Below are 22,279 nucleotides of genomic sequence, written 5' to 3' on the forward strand. Positions count from 1 at the left end.
AGTTAAGAATATATATTATTATTTACTTTTGAAAGCTCATCCGTATATGTATATATTAGTTATTTGAAATAAATAAATAAATATTATTTCCAACTCGTGGGAATAGGGTCAATTTTATTTTTATTAATTAATTAATATTTTAGGGGTGATGTGACTGGTGGGAATAAGGTTAATATTTTCAAAAGGGAAAATTACTTCGGTTAATTATTTTAAAGCGCGAGAGAAAACGACAAAAAGGAGACTAATAAGCCGAGCTGAGCCGAGCGGCGTCGGGATAGGAGATTTGTCTCCGTACGAGAGCTCCATCAGAGGGCCTCCATCCACGTCTAAATCTCTGATGCTATGAAAATGAGCCTCTTAATGAAAAAAGCTTCTGCTCTCCACGTGTCCTTACTTAATTGCTTCTTCACTTTCCTCCAAAACCATTACTACTTCCCCCTTTCCCTTTTCCCATTTCTTTTACTACTATTTTATTACTATATTTTCAATTTTTCACTCTTATACAATTTTGAAAAAACAAAAATAAAAATTTTAAAACCCTCCTCGTCGGAAACAAATAGGAAAATCCTCAGAATATTTATCTTCATCGGGGAAAAAAGAAAAAACTTCATAAAAAGAACCTCAAAATTTCTCTCTTCTTTGAATTTATTAATCGATTATTTTTTCGATATTTTGAAGATTCCATGTTTTAAGTGAAAAGCTTACGTCTCTCCGTCTAAGCCTTTTCTTCCCCCCCCCCCCCCATTTTTGCTTGGACTGTAAGTTGCTTTTGTTTCATCTTGTTTTTCCTTTTCTTCCTAGGGTTTCATTTCCATTATCTTCAAAAAAAGAAACTTGGAGATCAAGCGAAAGTCCAGAAAAAGGAGAAGATTATAAAAATTGTTACCGGAGTTTGAAAGGAGCTGAATTGGATGGTTTGAAGGTGATGTGGAAATCGAAAGGAAAAGTCTTTGGATTTTAAGATAATTTTGCAAAAGGAAAAAAAAATTGATTGAAATGAGGAATTCTGGAATAATTTAGAAAACAAAAAAGAAAAAAAATAAAGGAAAAAGTTGCGGAAGTTGCAACTATGAGTTACAGCGAAGGAGAAACGAGAAACGTCATCGTTTCAAATGGCTCCGTAACGGCTGCTGAAGAGTTGACCATCGATCACAATTTGCTCATTGACCCGAAATTGTTATTTATCGGCTCCAAAATCGGAGAAGGAGCTCATGGAAAAGTTTACGAAGGAAGGTCAGTATCAAAACACCTCTGCCAAAAACAATATTACTAATAATCCACTCTTTTTATTTTCTCTTAAAAAAAAATAAAGCCTTCAGTTCATGGTAGTTTAAATTTTAGAGTTCTTTTTTCTCCTTGTGCTGTAATCCGAACTCTTGGTGTTAATTATTGCAAATTAACAAAGTTAAACTGTTTTAGATCAAGGAAATTTTTTGCTACATGCTTGTGTGGATGTAACAGGAGAAGTCAATATATGAAGAACATTTGCTACCCCTTTTTAATTGTTTATTGTTTTCTGTACGAATTTTTGTAGAAATCATGATTTGTTTATGATGGGGTGCTGTATCCTCATTTGTCAAGTTTTTTAAAGTGAAACATTGTGAAGGGAATAGAATGTAAGAATTTAGATTGTGTACCGAGGTTACTAGTTACATAGGGGTGAGTCTAATATTTTTCCAGGTATGGTGATCGGATTGTTGCCATTAAAGTTCTTCACCGTGGGAGTACTGTGGAGGAAAGAGCTGCACTCGAGAGTCGTTTTGCTCGCGAGGTTAACATGATGTCTCGAGTTAAACACGAGAACCTTGTCAAGGTAAACTGCTTTAAGCTTGAAATGCAAATATGAATTTTATCATTGATGGAATCTATCGGTTATCTGTTTCTCACCCGCAATGGGAAATTTGTTGGCTTGGCAGTTCTTTGGCGCTTGTAAGGACCCGTTGATGGCAATAGTTACTGAGCTATTACCGGGAATGTCCCTTCGGAAGTATTTAGTTAGCATCCGTCCGAAAGTTTTAGACCTTCATGTGGCTTTGAATTTTGCACTAGACATTGCTCGAGCCATGGATTGTCTGCACGCCAATGGGATTATACATAGGGATCTAAAGCCAGGTACATCTTGAGCATACTTTTTCTTTACAAATATTTATTAGTGACTAGAAAGGCCTGCTTTTGTCACTTCAGATTAGGAGTTGGATTGAATCTGTGCCATTGAAAGCAGAATGTGGACTGTAAATTCCTCTTCGATGTAATACGTTTGTTCATAGTTCAGTACCTATATCTCAAGTCCTTTGACTAATTCCTCATATACTGGGAAATTTGGTAATGCAGACAACTTGCTGCTTACAGCAAACCAGAGATCTGTTAAACTTGCAGATTTTGGTCTTGCGAGGGAAGAATCTGTGACAGAGATGATGACTGCAGAGACTGGGACTTATCGCTGGATGGCCCCTGAGGTTAGTGCCCCTACTACATTACCGAAATGGTCAAAGAAACTTGTTTACAACGAAGATTGGAGCTTCTTTTTGTTGTTGATTTCATTGTGTTAGTTTCAGCATTTAAGTTCCTCTCTGCAATTTCTTGTCAACTTTTGATATCAATACCACCCTGTATGTCATGGTATGTTCTTTAGAGGTCTTATGTCTTTTGTATTTGACACTACTGTAGATTGAGCTTTGGACAACAACTGATAATAATATAGGGCACTTTTTTGTCATCGCTTTTTCATGGTTATGGTTTGTTTAACAAAGTAATCTCTATCGAGTAGACTAACTTTTGTATACAAAATCTATGACTTGGTTATCATTCTTTATTTCAACCTGTGTCATTGTAGTTGTATAGCACGGTGACATTACGGCAGGGAGAGAAAAAACATTACAACAACAAGGTTGATGTCTACAGCTTTGGAATTGTCTTATGGGAATTATTGACCAATCGTATGCCGTTTGAGGGCATGTCCAATTTGCAGGCAGCTTATGCTGCTGCTTTTAAGGTGCAAGTCTTTAATGCACATTTTTGTCATCCATGATAAAATTTTTAAACTAACAGATAACTGACTAGTTTGATGCCATATGAGCATGCAGCAAGAGCGACCTAGCCTTCCAGAGGATATATCACCTGATCTGGCGTTTGTCATACAATCTTGTTGGGTTGAAGACCCTAACATGAGGCCGAGCTTCAGCCAGATAATGCGTATGCTGAATGCATTTCTCTTCACACTCACGCCTCCTTCACCATCCATACCTGAATCTGACACCAGTGAGACTGCAGAAACTAGTAATGGAACCATGACCGAGTTATCTGTTCGAACAAAGGGGAAGTTTGGTTTCCTTCGCCAACTGTTCACTGCCAAGAAGACAAGGAACTCTCAATGAGGTTAAAGTTTTTGAAAACACTTTCTTTCTCGAAAGTTGGCGTGGGATAAATTAGATATATATGTTTTAACTTAACCTCTTCTTAGTTACCGTCAAATGAAGGAAATGTAGGAAGGATGTTGGTGGGGGTTAACTTTAATGGCAAAATAAAAAGAAAAAATAGAGCATCTTTTACACTGTCTAGTTGACTTTATTGTAAAGAAGACACAGGGGTTTCACATTGTTCTGTTCATATCAAATGTTACATTCATCAGAAGAAAAAAAGAGAGGGAAATTAGAGTGAAACTTAACTATTTGGTTAAGTAATAGCCCGTTATCTTAATTGGAAACCAGTAACCACTTGCTCTTTCGCCCGTGAGGGGAAATGATATATGAACTGGCGGGCATTTGGCTCTTGTTTATGTTTTCTTAATGCGAAGGCATGCATTTGATTGGATACTTGCTTAAGGCATTATTAATGATTGATAGCTAAAAAGTGTTAATGGACTGGTCGGGTTTAAGTTTTATATTAACATATTTTATATTTATTCAAGCTTGACTTGGCTTAAAATATGAATTTAAAATTTTGTCTAAGTTTGTTTATATTTTTAAAAGATTAATTCAAGCCCAGTTAGGTCTAACCATATTAGTTTTTATTTTTATTTAAAAATATTTATACTATTTTAATTTAATATTTAATAAATTTATATATTTTTATAAAGTCATCTTAATATTATTTTAATGTTTATGATAGAGTAGTGTTATATATTTAATATAGATTTAGTTGTTATTTGCTATAAATTACATAAATATAAAATTTATTATAAACTTAAAATTAGGTCGAATTCGGGTTTGAATTTACAAGCGATCAACTTATATTTTAAATAGATTTAATTTTTGTCTAAATTCATTTTAGGATTTAATATTTTTGCTTAAACTTTTTAAAACTTTTTTGGGCCTTCAAGATTGGGTTGGTAGTTTGTCCATGAACAGGTTTATTAATAATCAAAATATAGTGGTTTTATTATATAAAAGGCTTTATAATTTTTTACTTAGGTCGGGTTTAAATATAATATTAATATATCTTATGCATGTTCAAGTTCAGCTTGATTTAAAATATGGGCTTAAAATTTTATCAAACTTTGTTCATAAATAGCTAACTTAAATTTATTTTAAACTCGTCTATATTATTTTTAAATTTTTATAAAGATATTTGTATTATTTATTAATTTGATATTTAATAGTTTTATATTTTTTCATTTATTAAAATTTTATATATAGACATCTTGATATTTTTAAACATTTTATAATGTTATACATCGCTATAAATTTAATTTATGTTATAAATAAATATATATATATATATATAAATAACTTAATATAATATGTTAAAAACATTAGAAAACAGGTCTGGTTAACTCATATTTTAAATTAGTTTAATTTTTATTCAAATTTATTTTTCATGCTAAATATTTTATTTAACCTTTTCTAAATTTATAATATGTTGAGTTTAAGCAAGTAGTGAATTCATAAACAAATCAACAAGGCATAACACAAAATGATAATTGTGTGCATAATTATATCTCAAGGTCCATTATAAATTTCTTTCGCATCAACTTACAAGATATTGTTCACTTTGATAGATTGAATATCTTCTTTTCATTCATAAAAGGTGTTTTATAGATTAAGTACAGTTTGATATCTCAAATTTTATAATTCTTTTCTAAGAGCTTCTATTATGGCATTTGAAATATCACTTGTACTTTAAAGATTTTTTTTTAATTTTGTTTCTCATTTAATTTATTAGTATAAGTCTAATAATTAATCTTTCGTATTCTGTTAGTCTATTAAGAGGTAAATACTAGATACAAGTTTTAAAGTTACTCCATTACCAGAATGAAGGTAAAGAAGATCATTGTCATCTCATCTAATTGTATTAGAGCCATATTTTGATATCAAACGTAACAATCCATATATTGGATCCTACAATTTTGTCGCAAAATTGAAAATAGCATAAAATTCAGGGCTATTTGTAGAATTATGAAAGGATGGGAAGCATAAAAGAAATTTCCATGTTGCATCCTATGTAACAACCTTGGAAGCAAGTGAGAATAAATAAATTAAATTTCACTGAAAGTTATAAATGTTTACGTTTGCTTATCTCTTACTACTTCCTCTGTCGTAATCTGAAAGTTGTTGAAGTAAGTTAAGATTCCTCTGCCACTCCATTTTTCATCTTTCTTTTTTCTTTTTTTTTTCAATTGTAAAAAAGAAAAAAAAAAATCACTGAGAGTGAGACTGGGTCTCTAAGAAATGAACGGTTAAGATATCATGCCAAAAAAAAAAAAATTATGTTCACGATTTCTATCTGCCAAAAAGAAGACCTTTTTAGAGAAAAAAAGAGTCAATGGGGGTTTTGATTTTCAGTATCAATCATTCATATAAAACTCCTAAAATGGTAGAAAATCTACAGTGGGATGTGAATATCAAGTTTTTCTTCTTTTTTTCCCCCTTTTAAATAAACAAAGTTTACCTTTTAAATTTTAAACCAAATTTCAAGAATAAAAGGGAAAATCATTAGATTGGATTTCGATCTTTCAACACAAAGTAAAATCCTTGATTCTCTCATCGCCGTATCTCAAACGAATCTTTTCTCCCGAGTTAGTCTCTCAGTCAAAACTTTACATTTCAACGCTTGTGGTTTTGAGTTTTTGACCCATCTTCCACTTTTCTTTTTCAAGTTCCAAAAACATCTTTTACAATTCCATTCGATTTCTCTGGAATTCAACACAACAGGGAATTCCTCTTTTCACCTGAGCTTGTTTCGCGATCTGGGTATGTTTCTGATCAAGCAAGAAGTTGGAATTTGAAGAAGAATTAAATTCAGGTGATGAAAAATGGGGGAAACTGAAAATGGATATTCACCCGCCACCCACACTGCAATGAACGCAGTGCAAGCCATAGGGAAAGGATTCGATGTTAACTTCGACACTAGGTTGTTGTATTGTAAAGGTGTAACAGGTTCTAAGATAGTTGAAATCGATGAGGAACATGGTAGGGATATTTACTTATATGATCAAACTGTTCTCCCCAATGTTTCTAGAGATATCAAGAACTCTCAAGAACCTATTGGCCGTCTCAGTTCTGGGGTTTTCAATTTTAATGAGGTAATGTTGTTTTTAGTTTTTAAAATGTTCTGTTTGTTTCCCATTTTGTGTTTTTTTCATGAAATTTTGGGTCTTTGCTATAATTCACAATTATGTTCTTTGTGTTTATCTTGTGGCTTGGTTAGATAAGCATAGTAAAAAGTTGACTTTAGGGTCATAGGTTTGCAGTTAGGAGTCTTTATAATTTAGGTGATAAACAGAAGTGACAGTTGGGCTGAGAAACAAAGGAGAAAAAGATCAATTAAATTGATATTTGAGATTAAGAAAGAATGTATGTATATGTATATGTATATGTATATGTGTATGTATATGTGTATGTATATTTGTATATATATATATGGTTATATGTGTGTGTAAGAAACTCCAACCATTTGAGATAAGTCCATTGATGTTAACTGCTAGTCTAAAACCTCTGGTGATTGATTCTGCTTGGAGTTGTGTATTATCTCCCACCAAAGTATGCTAAGATCATGTTTGATTGTTAGTGTTTGATTCTGAATTATGTTTTAACCGTTTGGAATTTGGTTCAAGGGATTAACCTCTTAAATCGCGTATCAATGGTGATTGTTAAGACAATGCATAAAATCATCTATTTGATTATGATGAGCTTAATGATCTTTAGGAGAAAAGAGAATACTAATTGAATTGCTTAAGAGCATTATTTAAACTACTTCTAATTATTTGTTTTGCTTTGCTTTGTTCCAGACACGATTTTTATTGCTTTTAACATTTTTTTCTGATTTGCTTTTCTTAACTACCAACTGCAGATGGTGGAATATTTTAATAAAAATGCTAATGTGTCCGGTAGTTTTCCCCTTGGTAGTTTCAATTCTGCTTTTAGCTTTACCGGTTCAACAAATATTAATGCTGCAACCACAAAGACACTCTCTATGGATGGATTTTACATCCCACTTGCCAAGTTTCATCTAACAAAGTCCCCATTGGTATTGCAAGAAAATGTTAAACGGGCTGTCCCGACTTCCTGGGACCCGTCATCGTTGTCAAGGTAAGGACCATTTGCTGTTAACTGTTAAATGCTTATAATAGAGGTTCAATTCCTAATATTTCTTTCTTTATTACAGTTTCATTGGAAATTTTGGTACACATGTCATCACTTCTGTAACTATTGGTGGTAAAGATGTGATATACGTCAAACAGCATCACTCGTCACCTTTGTCTACCATGGAGATTAAAACCTACGTGCAGGATATCGGAAATCATAGATTTTCAGACAAAGACAGCCTTACAAGTTCGGGTCAAATAAAGTTAAAGGACAAGGCTAGTTCCACTGTTTCTTTCATATATTTTTCATCCTTTATTTGTCTTTCTTTCTTGACTATTGTAGAGTTAACACAAGTTTTGAGCTTTACAGGGTCTTGATACTGGCATTTTCATCAGTCAAGGGATATACCCTCAACCTACCAGTGTGCCATCTCTTAATGGGAAAGAGGTATTTAGATTTCTTGATTGTTTATTAGTGGAAATCAATTTGCACATTAAAGTTCAATATTTTTGAGATGCTAGTTAGTTATATGCTGTTGTCATGCTTCAAAATTAGTGAAACAACTGATTTGCAGTAGAAAGTTTTTTATAATTAGATCCACTACTGAAACTATTATACTAGTCTCCTCACTTCATCTTATCCAAAAAGCATGTGAGTTCGCACCCATTGGTCTGTCATGGTTGGTTGCTTTTGGTAATGATTTGCGTGTGATAGGTTCATTTATTTTTTATGTTTTTCTCATTGTTGAATCGGTCCATGTAGCTAATGGCGTGTGCTCTGGCAAATCATTTCCTTTTAGTGTTAATTCTTTATTTTACCATTTACCCTTTAGTCCATATGCCGTGACTTGCTACACCTTGTTTCACTTGTTCTCGATGAAGTCTTCTCATTTTCTGGAATTCTCATTGTTGCAGGATGTTACAGTCATTTTTCGGAGGAGGGGAGGAGATGATCTGGAGCAAAACCACACCCAGTGGGCAAAAACTGTCCAATCCTCTCCTGATGTCATTGAAATGACTTTCTATCCTATTACTGCTCTGCTTGATGGGATAGCTGGAAAGGAGCATTTGATTCGTGCCATCAGTCTTTATCTTGAATGTAATACACTTCTTTGTGATTGACCGGATGCAATCTTTTCTTCCCCATTGTTATTGCTAATGATAAACTATTTGCCGTAACTCAAATCCTTAGTCTGATTGTCTGCAGACAAACCTCCAATGGAAGAACTAAGATATTTTCTAGAGTTCCAGACTCCTAGGATATGGGCTCCTATACAGGGTACGATTCCTGGCCACCAAAGGAAGGAACCTATTTGCCCATCTTTGCGATTCAGCATGATGGGGCAAAAACTTTATGTCAGCCAAGAACAGGTATATGTTCATGTCACAACTTTTCTCATCTTAAAACGTCATGCTCTTCCTCTTGTGCCTAAGAGCATTGCAATCACTGCATTTTTCAACCCCGACGAAAGCTATTAAGGAGTGGTAACCAGAACCATTATAACAAGATTTTGCATCTAATCTGGGCTAAGTGTAAATGCAGATTTCAGTTGGACGAAAGCCGGTAACAGGCTTGCGGTTATGCCTTGAAGGAATTAAGCAGAACCGTCTAAGCATTCATCTTCAATACTTAGTATCTCTTCCAAAGATCCTACTTCCACACTGGGACACACATGTGGCGATTGGTGCTCCCAAGTGGCTAGGACCCGAGGAGCAAGATAGTAGATGGTTTGTGCCGGTGAAATGGAAGAGCTTTTCTCATGTTAGTACTGCACCAATCGAAAACCCTGAATCCTCTATAGGTGACCTCTCTGGTGTCTACATTGTCACCGGAGCACAACTCGGAGTGTGGGATTTTGGGTCAAGAAACGTCTTATACATGAAGCTGTTGTACTCTAGGATTCCAGGCTGCACGGTACGAAGATCTTTTTGGGATCACACTCCAGATGACAAACCAAAGAAAGTTGTGGCAACTGTGGGTAGTTCTGGCTCGGAAGGAAACATTGTAAACAAGTTGGCAAAATTTGTCGAAATGTCTGAGATGAGCAAAGGACCGCAAGATCCTCCGGGTCATTGGTTGGTCACTGGTGGAAAGCTTGGTGTCGAGAAAGGCAAAATTGTTTTGAGAGTGAAGTACTCCTTGCTGAATTATTGAATCTCTGCAGTCTTTTTTCTTTTTGCATGTCCATTTGTGTTCACTATGCTTGCAAGAATTGTGTAGGTTGTTCCAGTTTTGGTTTAGCAACTTGTAGTAAAACTTTTGAAGATGTCTAATCTAGAAAGGCATGGTTGAAAAAAAATTTTGAATCGAAGGTGGAATCGGTTTTTAATTTTTCGGTTCAATTGGTTCAATCGAATGGTTCAAATCATATAAAAGTTATTTTTGAAAAAGTAAAGAAATTAATTAACACAAAACAAACATACACAATCAAGTCTCAACAGCCAAAGCCATAGCCAATACGAAACCATCTAGAAAAATAAAAGATAGTTAATAATAGACAAGAAAAAATCATAAAAATGATATGATTGAGAAAAAAAGGTAAATTTATTAAAAAAAAAGATAAAAATCTTTCAAAAATAATTTATTAAGAGATATTAAAAAAACTAGATTTAGCTGATTGAGTCTTAAGTCAATTGGCATAGACATTGTTGTCAAGGACGTGGATTCGAGTACGTTGTGTAAAGATTGAGGAAGAGCTATGAGTAGTTTTAGTCATTTTACCAAAAAGAGCATATATTAAAAAAACTAAATTTTGTCATACCCATAAAATATTTTATGTTAATTTTTTTTAATTAATGTAATAATGAATATAGGTGGAGTGCCCGGAGTGGTAATGAGTTTGCATTTTAATACTATTCAACATATTTTTATTTAAATATGATATAAACATATAAAAGATAAAAATGTTATCATAATAATTTTAATTATAATTTAAAATAATGAGTATTTCTGTAATTTCATAATTGAGTTAATGACTTGATTAATGGTGATAGTAGCTCAATAAAATGTTTAAATACAAGTGAGTATTAGATAATAAATTTTATAGAATTTTTGTTCTCGTTTCTTGCTTTGATTGATTTTCTAAAACTTTTGTTCAACTTATATAGTTGGATATTTAGACCAACTAATTCTCAATTCAAGTGATTAAACTGGATGATCTAGTTCGACTTTTATAACCTAATCAAAAAAGGTTTAGACTATTATATCACACTTTCTAGATAAACAATTTCATTTCATTTGCAAAACTCGTTTTTGTGGCTTGAAAACTATCTATATTATGTTATTTTAGTTAAGTTATTGATTGACTTAGTGTCATGAATCAATTAAATGCTAATATAGTTATATTATTATGTGAGTATATTTTTTTATTTTTATATAAAATAAATAAAATTCAAACATCATAAAATTTGAATATATTATTTTATCTTTTTTCTACAATTTAATTCTATCATTTTCATCAAAATTTCATTTGATTTATATTTATTTATAGATATTTTTATGATATAAGTTTTATCACCAATTTACCATAATTTAATATCGTCCAAACCCTATACATATCAAACATATTATAGGATGTAAAATGTGTAGATTCGAATTAGTTAATAATAGGGTGTCCCGCGTAGCGTCGGTGTCGGTGCACAGCTTGCCTACCTATCCTCTACGACATGGAATTCCTTCACTCATATTACTCCTATGGGTCCATCACTTGCCGGAGCTGCGAAGGCATTGCATTACTTTAATTGACTTTTGTACTTTTTGCGGTGAAGGAGAATGGAATACTAGCTATAACCTCACAACCATCTAATTTTTAAGTCTGGTATTTTTAATCAAAATCATATTGATTAAAAATCGATGATTTAGCCGATTTGATCATCGAATCAATTTAAAAAATATTGCATTTAATTACAATTTTAAATATATATATACACTAACTAGTGATAGATATATTGGTAAAGCACATTGAACTTCTAAGAGTGAATGCAAATTCAAACTTTAGAGATAAGATTATTGAAAGAGATAACTAGATGTAAATCTCGAAAATGAATCCTAAAATTTAAAGAGATAGAGATGAAGTTAATGAGAAGTAAAATACCTAATTTCTTTCAATACATAGGCTAATAGCATCTAGCTTAATCAAAAGCTGAATATGTAGAGAAGAATTTTGTTGATACCAAGTACAATAAGGGAGGAAGACAAGGTGGAGCGAGAAAAAATCAAAGTGGTATAGTGGAGGCCGGTTCACCTGTAGAGGTCAAAAGCCAGAACAAGGATAAAACGACAAGCTAATTGAAAAAATAAATGCTCAAGTAACTCTAGGGTATAAAAAGGGTTGATTCCTTACCTATAATTTTTTAAGGTATTTATAGGAAAAAAGTACCCTTGTTCATCGATATAATATTAGCTAGATAAGTGTTTAATCTTGTTAAACACGTAATAGATAATCATGAACACAATAGTATGAGTTTCTATCAATATGAGGTAATTAAATTTAAATAGACTTCTTATTATCTTGCAAATGTGTTCAGAGTAGGATAATATTTTCCAATGAACACAATGAATGATAAATTCCGTTTGAAGTGGACCAGATAATTATACTCAAAATATTAATGCAAAGTAAACAATACCATTTATGCTTAAGGAAGAAGAGTATGACAAATTTCAAATTCAATTAAAGCATACGATTACCAATCAAACCAGCTAAACCCTATTCCATTAAATTCCATCCTCCAAGTTGCTAACATTTCATCTATTATAAAAACCCCATGCCTTCGCATGCCCTATTATTCAACTCACTCACCTTTCAAACATAACTGAAAACATTTTCATTTTCAAACCCCCCTCCCCCCATGGCTGGTCTCAAGCTTATTTGTGGCCTAATATTGTTGTGCATGTTGGTGTTGGAACCCATGGCCACAACTGCTCTCACATGTGGACAAGTGGCAAGCCAAACGGGTAGTTGTATAAGGTATTTGCAGCGTGGAGGGAACCCTCCAGCTGCTTGCTGCAACGGAGTTAGGAACCTAAACAGGCAAGCTAGAACCACCCGTGACCGTCAAACTGCATGCAGATGCTTGCAAACTGCCGCTAGGACCATCTCCGGTATCAATGCTAAATTGGCTGCCGGTCTTCCGGCCAAATGCGGTGTCAAAATTCCTTACAAGATCAGCCCCTCCACCAACTGCAATAGGTATATACTCTTTTTTCACATTAATTCATTTTTCTTACCTAAATTTTGAAGCAATTCCACGTATTAATTACTCTTTTTCTTTTGGAACTTGTTGCAGAGTGAGATGATCATGGATGAAGTAAGCAGCTTGCAGGAAATGTTATATATATATATATATATATAAGCGTGAAATAAAGATTTTGGGATGGATGCTTATTCCAAAATCCAAATTAGTGTCTTTGTTTATCTTTGAGATGTTGGCTCTAATTATGTTGTCTATGTATGGAATGTTCAGTGTTTTATGAGTTAAAAAGCCTATGTTTTATTATATTACATGATATCTGTATTGCTTTCTTTGCTTGTTGTCTCAATCCATAATCCCTTACTTGAGATTATATATACATATGTCTATGTTTGTATATCATTATATGTATCGCTTTCTTTACTTATTTAGTGAAACTTATGATTATTATGTTTTCCGTATGATTCGTTGATTAAATAAATTAATGAATTTTCTTTAAAAAAATCAGCAAAACAGCAAAAATCAATTTGGGATGTACTAGTAATTGATGAAGAAATAATATCATATTTATAACATCAAACCCTTGCAACCCCCCCCCCCTTCCCAACTTATTCAGTTTTCGCAAATTGAGAGCATCAGATGGAAAGGATCATTATTATAATATCTTATCCATTTCTTCCCATTTTTAATCATTTCAAGGAATTTGGAAAGGTGAAAGGATAGGAAACCTTTCAATCCAATGGTTAGGTTGCACGACATTCTTACTCATAAGCTATGTTACCCACGTTAAAAACAAGTATACGATGAAGAAATTATATTTACCGTTGCTGATTTGCGTGGTGCTGGCATGGAGGAGTAAAGTGGTGCGAGAGGGGATGAGAAAGAAGACGACGAAACCTAGAATAGGAGAGAAGGAAAATTATTGTTTTATTTTATTTTTTATTTAATTAAAAATGTCTTGTATTTTGATTTGTTCTAGGATTTTTTAAAAAGAGTTACCTATATTAACTAAAATTAGTAATTATATTAAGTTTAGTGTCTGGTAATCATACCGGATTCTAATTAAATTTGAGATCAAATTAGATAAGACTCTTTAACGAGGATAAAATTCTCTCAGCATTATTTTTTCCATCCACAAGACTTGAACTTAAGATGTTGCTTAAGAAGCATCAAACTTCTTATCATTCGATATTTGTTGGTTAAATATGTATACACACACTAGTATGGTTCTTAATCTATGCTTTTCATTGGGTTAGTTATTTGTTTGGACTGAATTATGAAGTAAAATTTGAAAGATTAAATATTGTCCAATTTCCTATACACATTGTACGTTTGAAGTTTAATTTTCTATTCTTATTTTTCACAAATTCAATCACTCTATTTTTTGGATTTAAAAATTCAAGCTCAATTTTGCGACTATTAAAATTTTTCTACTAAATTCAGTGGTTTGACATTTTAAAATTTAAAATAGCATTGAAAATGTTTATGTGAATTTTTTTCTTAAAAATATTCAGTTGAACTCATCATGGTAAATTTATATTTTTTTGTTGGAATAGTGTTCTTAAGAAAAGTTGATGTTGATATTTTAATTAAAATAATTAACAATATTAACTATTTCGATTGACTAACAATATAAAAGTAGAGAGACCAAATATTTAGATCAATATCAAATTTCAACATAGTATAGAGGCCAAAACTAAAAGCTAACCGCCATCTAAAAAAGCAAGGGAAACACAAAAGAAATGAAAAATCATGTATCAATCTCTAAAATCATAAGGGCATTCAAATATATTTATAAAAAAAAAATTAATATACAAGTAAAGTTTTGATTGAAATGATGAAGTTACAATATTGCATACCATGATACCTTAGTTTAAAATCTCATCATGTGCATTGACTTGTCGCCAATTGTAGTGGTAGTTTAAGTACATTTCGATACTAAAAGAGCTTGTTTTTAGTGATTTTATAATATTTATATGCATTTTTTGTTGTCTTAGTTTAGGTTTAATTATATGCAAAATCAGTGTTTTTACACACGTTTTAGTATTCTGATGACCCGTGAGGCCAAGTTGGGCCAAGGGAATGAGCTATTTGAGTGTGTAAGGTGCCAATTAAAGCCCAAGAATACAAGGAACGACAATCGTGTTACGACACAAGAGAGCCCATGTTGCAACACAAAACAACGAAGCTGCCAAGGTTGAAAATCATTCCATGTTGTGACGAGGAGTTTCTCCACGTCACGACGACGCGACGAAGGCAAGGCAAAATGGGGTTGATTCCTCGTACGACAATTTTGAGATATTTCCTTAATTAAACTCTGGTCAATTAATAGTATCTTGCATTAATTAGTATCAAAGTGTATCTACGATTGTGTGGGCACCAACTAAAATGTAGCCTATATAAGTCACCTTAGGGTCACCCGAAGTGCGAAATTAGACCTAGACAGTTTTATTTAGTTTTCAGTTTTATTTTTACGTTCGTTTAGTTGAAATTCTTCTTATTCCGATGTGAAGACAATTGCAAGTGGAGATTGCTCTGGAACTGCGCTTCAATTATTTATCAATGAGTAGTTTTTTTTATTTTTTTATTATTTTATTTATATTTCGTTAGCCCAATCAACTAATGTTTGTATGAATATTAGAATAAATTCTTGTGTTTTATTTTTATCATGCATGATTTGGTTATTAAACTGATTAATTAATTAAGTCAATTAATTAGCAGAAGAATAAGGGTTTCTCAATAATAATTAGTTGGTCTTAAATTATGTGTACCTAAACCCTAGAATTGACGACCTTAGAAAGTAATCTAGGTTAAACGAGGTTGGGAGATAAGTTTGTCAGGTAAATTATAATTTATCTCTATGGAGAAAGCGAGGTTGGAAGATAAGCGACTATCTATCGATTAGTTAATTAGTATAGGTCGACGGGAGGTAATACTGGTTAAATAATAGCTAATTCACTAAAAACCCGAAGTTTTGAAATTAGTTAATCTTCTACATGTTAATTAGGGATTTAATCGATTATAGGCTAGGGGCTCGCATTGTTGACACTAAGAATAGAAAATTCCATTAGGTTAATTTAGGTTTAGTAATTTTATCAATTTAATCACTACTTTAATTTGGATTCGCACTACTAACTTGTAAATCGATTAGATTAGTAATTATTTTTTGTAATGAATTTAATACTAAGATTCTCCAATTTACAATCTCTTGGATATGATCCTTGGAATACTTTCCTGTGTTCTGTTGTAACACTGTAACACTTTACTATATTATAATTTGACCCATTTACTTACGATCATCGATAATTTAATTTAATATATTTTTGGTGTAATATTTTTGTTCTAAACGTTAGCACATTTAGAGACAATCATGCATTTTTCTAGATTTTATATAAAATATAAAGTGACAAAATACACTCATAATAATGTTTGTTATTTTATAAAAGTAATGGGTTTTCGTTAATTTCTTTGAGACCCAATGAAACCAATTTAAACAACCCATCAAATAATAGTATAGATAATATAAGAAAAATCTACTTACATAGATAGTTTTACACATTTTCATAACTTTATTATTATTATTGACATTTTAATAATCTAATTGTTATATTTTATATTCCATTTAAGTTAGGGGCGTAGTTAGGGGGCTTGTAAGGGCCTGACCCTACATAAAATGAAAATTTTTTCATTTAGGCCTTTTAAAATTTTAAGTTAGTAAAAATAAAATTATACTTTGCCTCCTAAAAGTGATAAAATTTTGGTTTAATACTTTAAAATTATAAATATATAAACTATTAAAATGGTGAAATTACATTTTACTATTATAAAATTACAATTTAATTTCGCCCTCTAAAAGAAATTTTAGCTTAGTCCTTGATTCACGTGAATCATGCATGTTAAATTTGAAGTAATTCTTTTAACTATTTATTTTATGTAAAAAACTTTTAACTAATATAAATAGTATTTTAAATTAATATATTAAATATATTAAATCGATTCAAAATTTTATATGCCTAATAAATACTATAACATATCAATTATAAAAAAATATATAAAACTAACATTAATTTTATAAAGTGTAGGTTCATCCCTCCTAAAATATATATCATATTCCATCTCTTATATTTATTTCTAAATGGTACGAATCAAGATTAATATATAGGTGCCTTTTGATTTCATTGATGCTTTATTTCCAATTCCCACCATGCATGCATTAATGAAGCATTCCTGTTGGACACGAAAACTCGAATGAACCCATGCTTTCCCGATTTCAGTCAAACTGTTCCTTTAAGTTACTCATTATCATTTGTTTTTCTTAGGTAGTGGTTCTTTAAATAAAGTAATTTACCATAGTGGCCTAGTTGCGTTGTGAGAGAAAAGGTGCCCACCGTTGAGGCAATAAATATGGATGAAAAAAAAAGTAATTTAAAAAAAATAATCTAAAGTGAGTTTAGGTATTACCTATTTTTGTGATAATAAGTGTTATTGAAATCGGATTAAATTGATCTGTTGAATCGAATATTGATTGATATATTAATTTGAGGTATCATAAATATATATATTTTTATTTATCATTAGTAAATAATAATACGATACTTCATTATTAAGTAAAATAATAATTATGAATTTATAAATAAATAATAATTTTATTTAAACATAATTATTATATTTATTTGTCTTTCATGTTTAGATTTTATGCATTTGGATTTAGGTTTTAAGATTTATATCGTGTTTAGGGTTTAAATTTTTGATTTAAGGTTTCGGGTTTGTATCAAGTTACATGTTTTGGATTTATGTTTAAGTAAAAAATACTAGTATTTATTTATAAGTCTTTTACTACTTTTTTTTATTTCACTAATGATGAGACGCCATGTTATTGTTTACTAACAGTATATTAGATATTTATTTATTTAATTTTTATTATATCTATACTTTATATTGACTAAGTTGGTGTTACAAATCAACCAAACACTAATTTAATTTAAAATGACTCCTTATTTTTATAAAATCATAAATTAATAAGAGGTTTTTTAATCTTTCCATGCTCTTTAAGAAAATAATACTATAATCAAATTTGAATTTGAAACACCTATTTAAAAATTTTAATTAAATCATTATAATTAAAGACTCATTTGATTTTAATATAAAAGTTTTATAAATATAATTTTACATAGATTATTTTTATGCAAGGTAAGCTCTAATCTAATTATGATTATATATTTTATTACATACGTAGGTAATAATGATGTCTCTGATATTTTCAGTCCAAAATTCTTTTTCGCTATGGGAAGGTGATGGTTTTATTATAGCCATGTGGTCTTACTATAGCTAATAAAAGCTGAAAAAGTGGTTATAATATCTTATAATCTTTCGATTAATAATTAAAATTAGGTTTTAAGTTCTAATAACTAATATTGAAATGTAGAGCTGAGTAGTAAAAATTTGATTTTTTTAAAATTTAAATTTAAATATAATAGATAAAAAATAATATTGAAAATCCAATGAAATTTTAGCTAACCATTGGATCTTCTTTTTCCTTTATCCGGCACTGCAATCCTGACATGGTAGCCGTAAGAGGGAGTAATTTGATGTGAAAATTTAATTGCTTCTCGCACCACTATCTCCCATTTTTGGTGACATCCATTTAATTTCTCAACTGTATCCATCAACGCAATAAATTATAAGCCAACCACCAAATTATATTTGCCTTTCAAACCACACATGTATATGCTATATAAAGCACCACCTTTGCCCCTTCACTCAACACCATTTAAACTCCAAACACTAGTAGAAGGTTTAGTTTTACAAACATGGCTAGTTCCGGTGTCCTTAAGTTGGTTTCCATGATTCTCATCGTGTGCATGACGGTGATGAGTGCACCCAAGGCAGCCAAAGCCGCCATCACGTGCAGCGACGTGGTGAACCACTTGATCCCGTGCTTGTCCTACGTACAAAACGGCGGTACACCCGCTGCTGCATGCTGCAGTGGGGTAAAAGCACTCTACGGCGAGGCTCAGACCTCCCCGGACCGCCAAAACGTGTGCAAGTGCATCAAATCGGCGGTGAACGGAATTCCGTACACCAGCAATAACCTCAATCTCGCAGCCGGCCTACCTGCTAAATGTGGTCTCCAACTCCCTTACAGCATCAGCCCCTCCACTGACTGCAACAAGTAATAAACATAACCATTTTACACACTAAAAAAGAAAAAGGATATTGTAAGCAGTTCTGATTTATGTTATTTTAACTTGTTGAATGTGTTCCACAGGGTGCAGTGAGGTTGATGATGATGATATGGAAGAAGGAGTGGAAGAAGGTTCCAGCTCAGCTAGATAAAGTAGCTAGCTAAGGTTAAATAAGCTGTGTTGGTGTGTTGTTTTTTAGAAAATTCCATATATAATCGGGGAAAGAAAAAAAAAATAGAAAATGTACTTTGTAACTGTATTTCGTATGTGATATATATAATGTATCGTAATCTTTAATTTTTTAGTGATGCTACTACGTTTTATACGAGTCTGTAATGACAATAGCTTTCCCTTTTCCATATATAGGAAGGCTCGTTTGGAAATGTTATTTGCTTTAGATCCTTATTTGCCATAATCAAAGAAACACTTTTAATTAAAAAAAAAAAACCCTAATTATGAGCAACTAATGTACCAAGAAACATTACTTGTAATATTACAAAGAACTAATCCCCTACAAAGATAGAATAATATTTAAGTAGACTGTTTGTGAAGATTTTAATCTCTAAAAAAATATAATAATTTTTTAAATTTACTTATAAAATAAGCTATTAATATGCCATATACGCAAAATTTCCTGCACCAATCCAGCCTGTGTATCAAACACTAACATCCCCACAGGCTCCTCTGCACTCATAGTCGCCATATTATCCGCAGCAATGCAAATATTTCTTTATATTTGAAGAATATATACTAAATATATATTAAAATTTTCGATATATTCATATGTTATATATATTATACATAGACTTATATAAAATATATATTATACCCATATTAAAGAATTACAAAACCGAAAATAAATTTATGAATAAATTACAAATATATAATTTTATAATATTAAATTAAAAGAATTCGTAAAAGAAGTGAAGTGGACGGTGAGAAGCAATGAATAAAGATTGTAAATATAACCTACATTCATAAATACAAATATTTTCAACATCTTACACCAAAAATAAAAATAAAATTTAACATCCGTTTAAAGATATATAAAAGTTAAATTATTAAATTAAGTATCATATTAGCATTATTTCTCAGTAACATTTTATTTAATAATATTTTATCTTAAAAATATTTTTAAAAACAATACTAAATTGCATCTAAATTACTTTTAACCCTAACCAAAATATTCAAAGTTTGTTCCTAACATACAGGAAATAATTAACCACATTATAACATTGGCTGCCAATGCCATAATTAGACAATTTGTAGGTGTAAGTAACTTCTGTCACTCTTATGACAGCTAGCCCCACAAAACCCATCCATGAATGAATGCACATTTTATGATAATAGATAAGTGCCAACAACCCAAACCTCCAATATAACATAGATGGAACATTTCACCATTCTCTCTCTCTCTATATATATTATGCTCTTTAATATTTCATTATATCAAGGACGGCCAACACCAGCATTTGTTCCTTTGTCCAATGTGACATTGACAATGACCCTGTCCATAAGGTGGTACTTTAAACTAATTAAGCTCAAGGTTTAGTAGTAAAGTTTGGTGGTTTGATGATGCCATGTTTGAAGACTAAGTTAAAACTTATTGGTGGATAGTTCCAACAGCTAAATGCTAACAACTTTTACATTCTTTTCTTATTTTAACTGCATAAACATTGTTAAAAAAAAAAAAAAGAAGCTAGCAAAGTGTGTTCCAAAGAACTGGTAATTGGAATGGTGAATATGTGGTCGACAGTTGGTTGTTTGAAAGCCAGTGGGAGCTCTCGTGGTCGTAGGTTCCACTTGTGTTGGTGACAGTGAAGCTCATATGCTTGAATGGATACTCAAATGATCCAAGTGGCAGTGAGGTCAGTCAAAACAGATATATATGGACCACAAGGCTTCGTTTTCCGATTAGCAGCTCAACTTTGGAAATTCGATACCGTAAAATTCAAATACAAAATCTCAAGATTCTCAAAACCTTCAACTTTATTATTGAGTCAATATTTCATTGACAAAAATTTATCCGTATTAATCAATATCAAATAAAAAAATATACATATAAGATCATATTTAGATTTATTGTTTTTTCCGTTAGAAAAGAAAATACAGATTCATATACATATTATATATATCCAAATCATTCCTATTTTCTAGTAGGAATAGCATTTTGATATGATAGTAAATAGGAATAGCGTTTTGATATGATAATAAAATGAGTTGTACGGAACTCAAACCCGAACTAGTCAAATGAAATTGATAATTTCCTTCGATTTTATAGATAAATAAGTATTTAATAATATGGTAAAAAAAGCATCTACCATTTTAAATACAAAATCAGTTTTAGATTTCAAAACATTAAAATTATTAGTATACTTATGCTATTAATTATGTTTTTTAGTAGTTTATTTATTAATTTGAGCGTTATATATTAATTCAATTACATATAAAGCATGTTTAAAATTTGATGTATAAATTTTAAAAGATTTTTTCTTTGAGAATAACCAAAAATAAAATAAAAATTCTTATATATTAAATCCAATTTGCTGGCTCACAATAAGAACAAAGCCAAGAGAGGTAAGGGACTTGGCTCATCCTTAAGTGAGTTTAAGCATTTTATTTTTGAATAAATGAAAATTTTATGTTTTTGTCAATTCTAAAATTAATATTTAATTTAAGTTTTTTAAAATAAAACTTTTAGTTTAATCCATAATAATTTTAAATATGCTTCGTATTATATTTAATCTATTATTTAAGTCCTAAGTTAATGTAAAAGTTTGATTGCTACGAAATTAATATATTATAAATTTAATTAAAATATTTTTATTATATAAATAGGAAATTCTAAATATTTAATTTATAATAAAATATTTCACAGTTAGATATATACTAAATCTATATACCAAAAAAACATATACTAAATCCAAATATTCTCAATCTAGCTGTTCTCAAGTACACTAATTAATCATTTCAATTCAACTTTGATTTCGTCTTCTTATTATATTATTAAATTATTATTATTTTATTAGTATAAAATTAGGCCCAATCTAACATCAGTGATGAAGTATGAACAGTGAAAAGTAAGCCTAAGTGGGTCCAGGTGGAGCCCACCACTTGTTTTTTTTTTTAATTATTTTTCCCTTTCTTCCTCATTACGGGAAAATCGCCCCCACAAGCAAAGGACAAATTTGTTGTTTGTTGATGGATCCATAGGTCCCACCAAAAGCTTTTATCATTAAAACAATAGATCACAGCCGTCCATCTTTTAACTCCCTATTTGATCGGACGTTCACCATCCACACTCAGATCCCTTTCTTGATAGCTCACTTTGTTTGACCACACCCGAAAAAAAAACATGCTTCTTTTTTTATTAAAAAAAGAA

General features: G+C 31.1%; 4 protein-coding genes across 6 annotated transcripts; all 4 read left to right on the forward strand.

Moving 5' to 3' along the window:
* Window positions 1–478: 478 nt before the first annotated feature.
* On the forward strand, window positions 479–3,739 carry LOC108454933 (serine/threonine-protein kinase STY13-like). 3 transcript variants are annotated; one of them, XM_053018541.1, is made up of 6 exons: window positions 479–1,233; window positions 1,681–1,813; window positions 1,917–2,112; window positions 2,332–2,456; window positions 2,834–2,992; window positions 3,077–3,241. In XM_053018541.1, exons 1-6 carry the CDS (start codon window positions 1,070–1,072, stop codon window positions 3,095–3,097), a joined length of 798 nt encoding a protein of 265 aa, XP_052874501.1. In that variant the 5' UTR covers window positions 479–1,069; the 3' UTR covers window positions 3,098–3,241. The 3 variants fall into 3 exon arrangements, with proteins under 3 accessions (XP_052874501.1, XP_017609060.1, XP_017609061.1); XM_017753571.2 differs by having other exon boundaries at window positions 480–1,233; window positions 3,084–3,739; XM_017753572.2 differs by having other exon boundaries at window positions 1,067–1,233; window positions 1,710–1,813; window positions 3,084–3,739.
* A 1,773-nt stretch (window positions 3,740–5,512) lies between these two features.
* On the forward strand, window positions 5,513–9,922 carry LOC108454190 (MACPF domain-containing protein CAD1-like). The gene is made up of 7 exons (XM_017752565.2): window positions 5,513–6,520; window positions 7,288–7,526; window positions 7,603–7,798; window positions 7,893–7,970; window positions 8,438–8,621; window positions 8,730–8,893; window positions 9,066–9,922. Exons 1-7 carry the CDS (start codon window positions 6,251–6,253, stop codon window positions 9,675–9,677), a joined length of 1,743 nt encoding a protein of 580 aa, XP_017608054.1. The 5' UTR covers window positions 5,513–6,250; the 3' UTR covers window positions 9,678–9,922.
* A 2,360-nt stretch (window positions 9,923–12,282) lies between these two features.
* LOC108455981 (non-specific lipid-transfer protein P3-like) lies at window positions 12,283–13,003 on the forward strand. The gene is made up of 2 exons (XM_017754567.2): window positions 12,283–12,711; window positions 12,809–13,003. Exons 1-2 carry the CDS (start codon window positions 12,371–12,373, stop codon window positions 12,816–12,818), a joined length of 351 nt encoding a protein of 116 aa, XP_017610056.1. The 5' UTR covers window positions 12,283–12,370; the 3' UTR covers window positions 12,819–13,003.
* A 5,444-nt stretch (window positions 13,004–18,447) lies between these two features.
* LOC108454471 (non-specific lipid-transfer protein 3) lies at window positions 18,448–19,280 on the forward strand. The gene is made up of 2 exons (XM_017752942.2): window positions 18,448–18,884; window positions 18,981–19,280. The coding sequence occupies exons 1-2, from the start codon at window positions 18,523–18,525 to the stop codon at window positions 18,988–18,990; spliced, it is 372 nt and encodes a 123-aa protein (XP_017608431.1). The 5' UTR covers window positions 18,448–18,522; the 3' UTR covers window positions 18,991–19,280.
* The last annotated feature ends 2,999 nt before the right edge of the window (window positions 19,281–22,279 follow it).

The sequence above is a fragment of the Gossypium arboreum genome, chromosome 9 (genome assembly GCF_025698485.1).
Source record: "Gossypium arboreum isolate Shixiya-1 chromosome 9, ASM2569848v2, whole genome shotgun sequence".
In the NCBI taxonomy this organism is placed as follows: domain Eukaryota; kingdom Viridiplantae; phylum Streptophyta; class Magnoliopsida; order Malvales; family Malvaceae; genus Gossypium; species Gossypium arboreum.

Coding starts and splice junctions, on each gene's coding strand:
- LOC108454933 (XM_017753571.2), top strand. CDS start 1,070: ATGAGTTACAGCGAAGGAGAAACGAGAAACGTCATCGTTTCAAATGGC. Junction 1,814..1,916: donor AACACGAGAACCTTGTCAAG/GTAAACTGCTTT, acceptor TTGGCTTGGCAG/TTCTTTGGCGCTTGTAAGGA. Junction 2,113..2,331: donor ACATAGGGATCTAAAGCCAG/GTACATCTTGAG, acceptor TTGGTAATGCAG/ACAACTTGCTGCTTACAGCA.
- LOC108454190 (XM_017752565.2), top strand. CDS start 6,251: ATGGGGGAAACTGAAAATGGATATTCACCCGCCACCCACACTGCAATG. Junction 7,971..8,437: donor CATCTCTTAATGGGAAAGAG/GTATTTAGATTT, acceptor TCATTGTTGCAG/GATGTTACAGTCATTTTTCG. Junction 8,894..9,065: donor TTTATGTCAGCCAAGAACAG/GTATATGTTCAT, acceptor GTGTAAATGCAG/ATTTCAGTTGGACGAAAGCC.
- LOC108455981 (XM_017754567.2), top strand. CDS start 12,371: ATGGCTGGTCTCAAGCTTATTTGTGGCCTAATATTGTTGTGCATGTTG.
- LOC108454471 (XM_017752942.2), top strand. CDS start 18,523: ATGGCTAGTTCCGGTGTCCTTAAGTTGGTTTCCATGATTCTCATCGTG.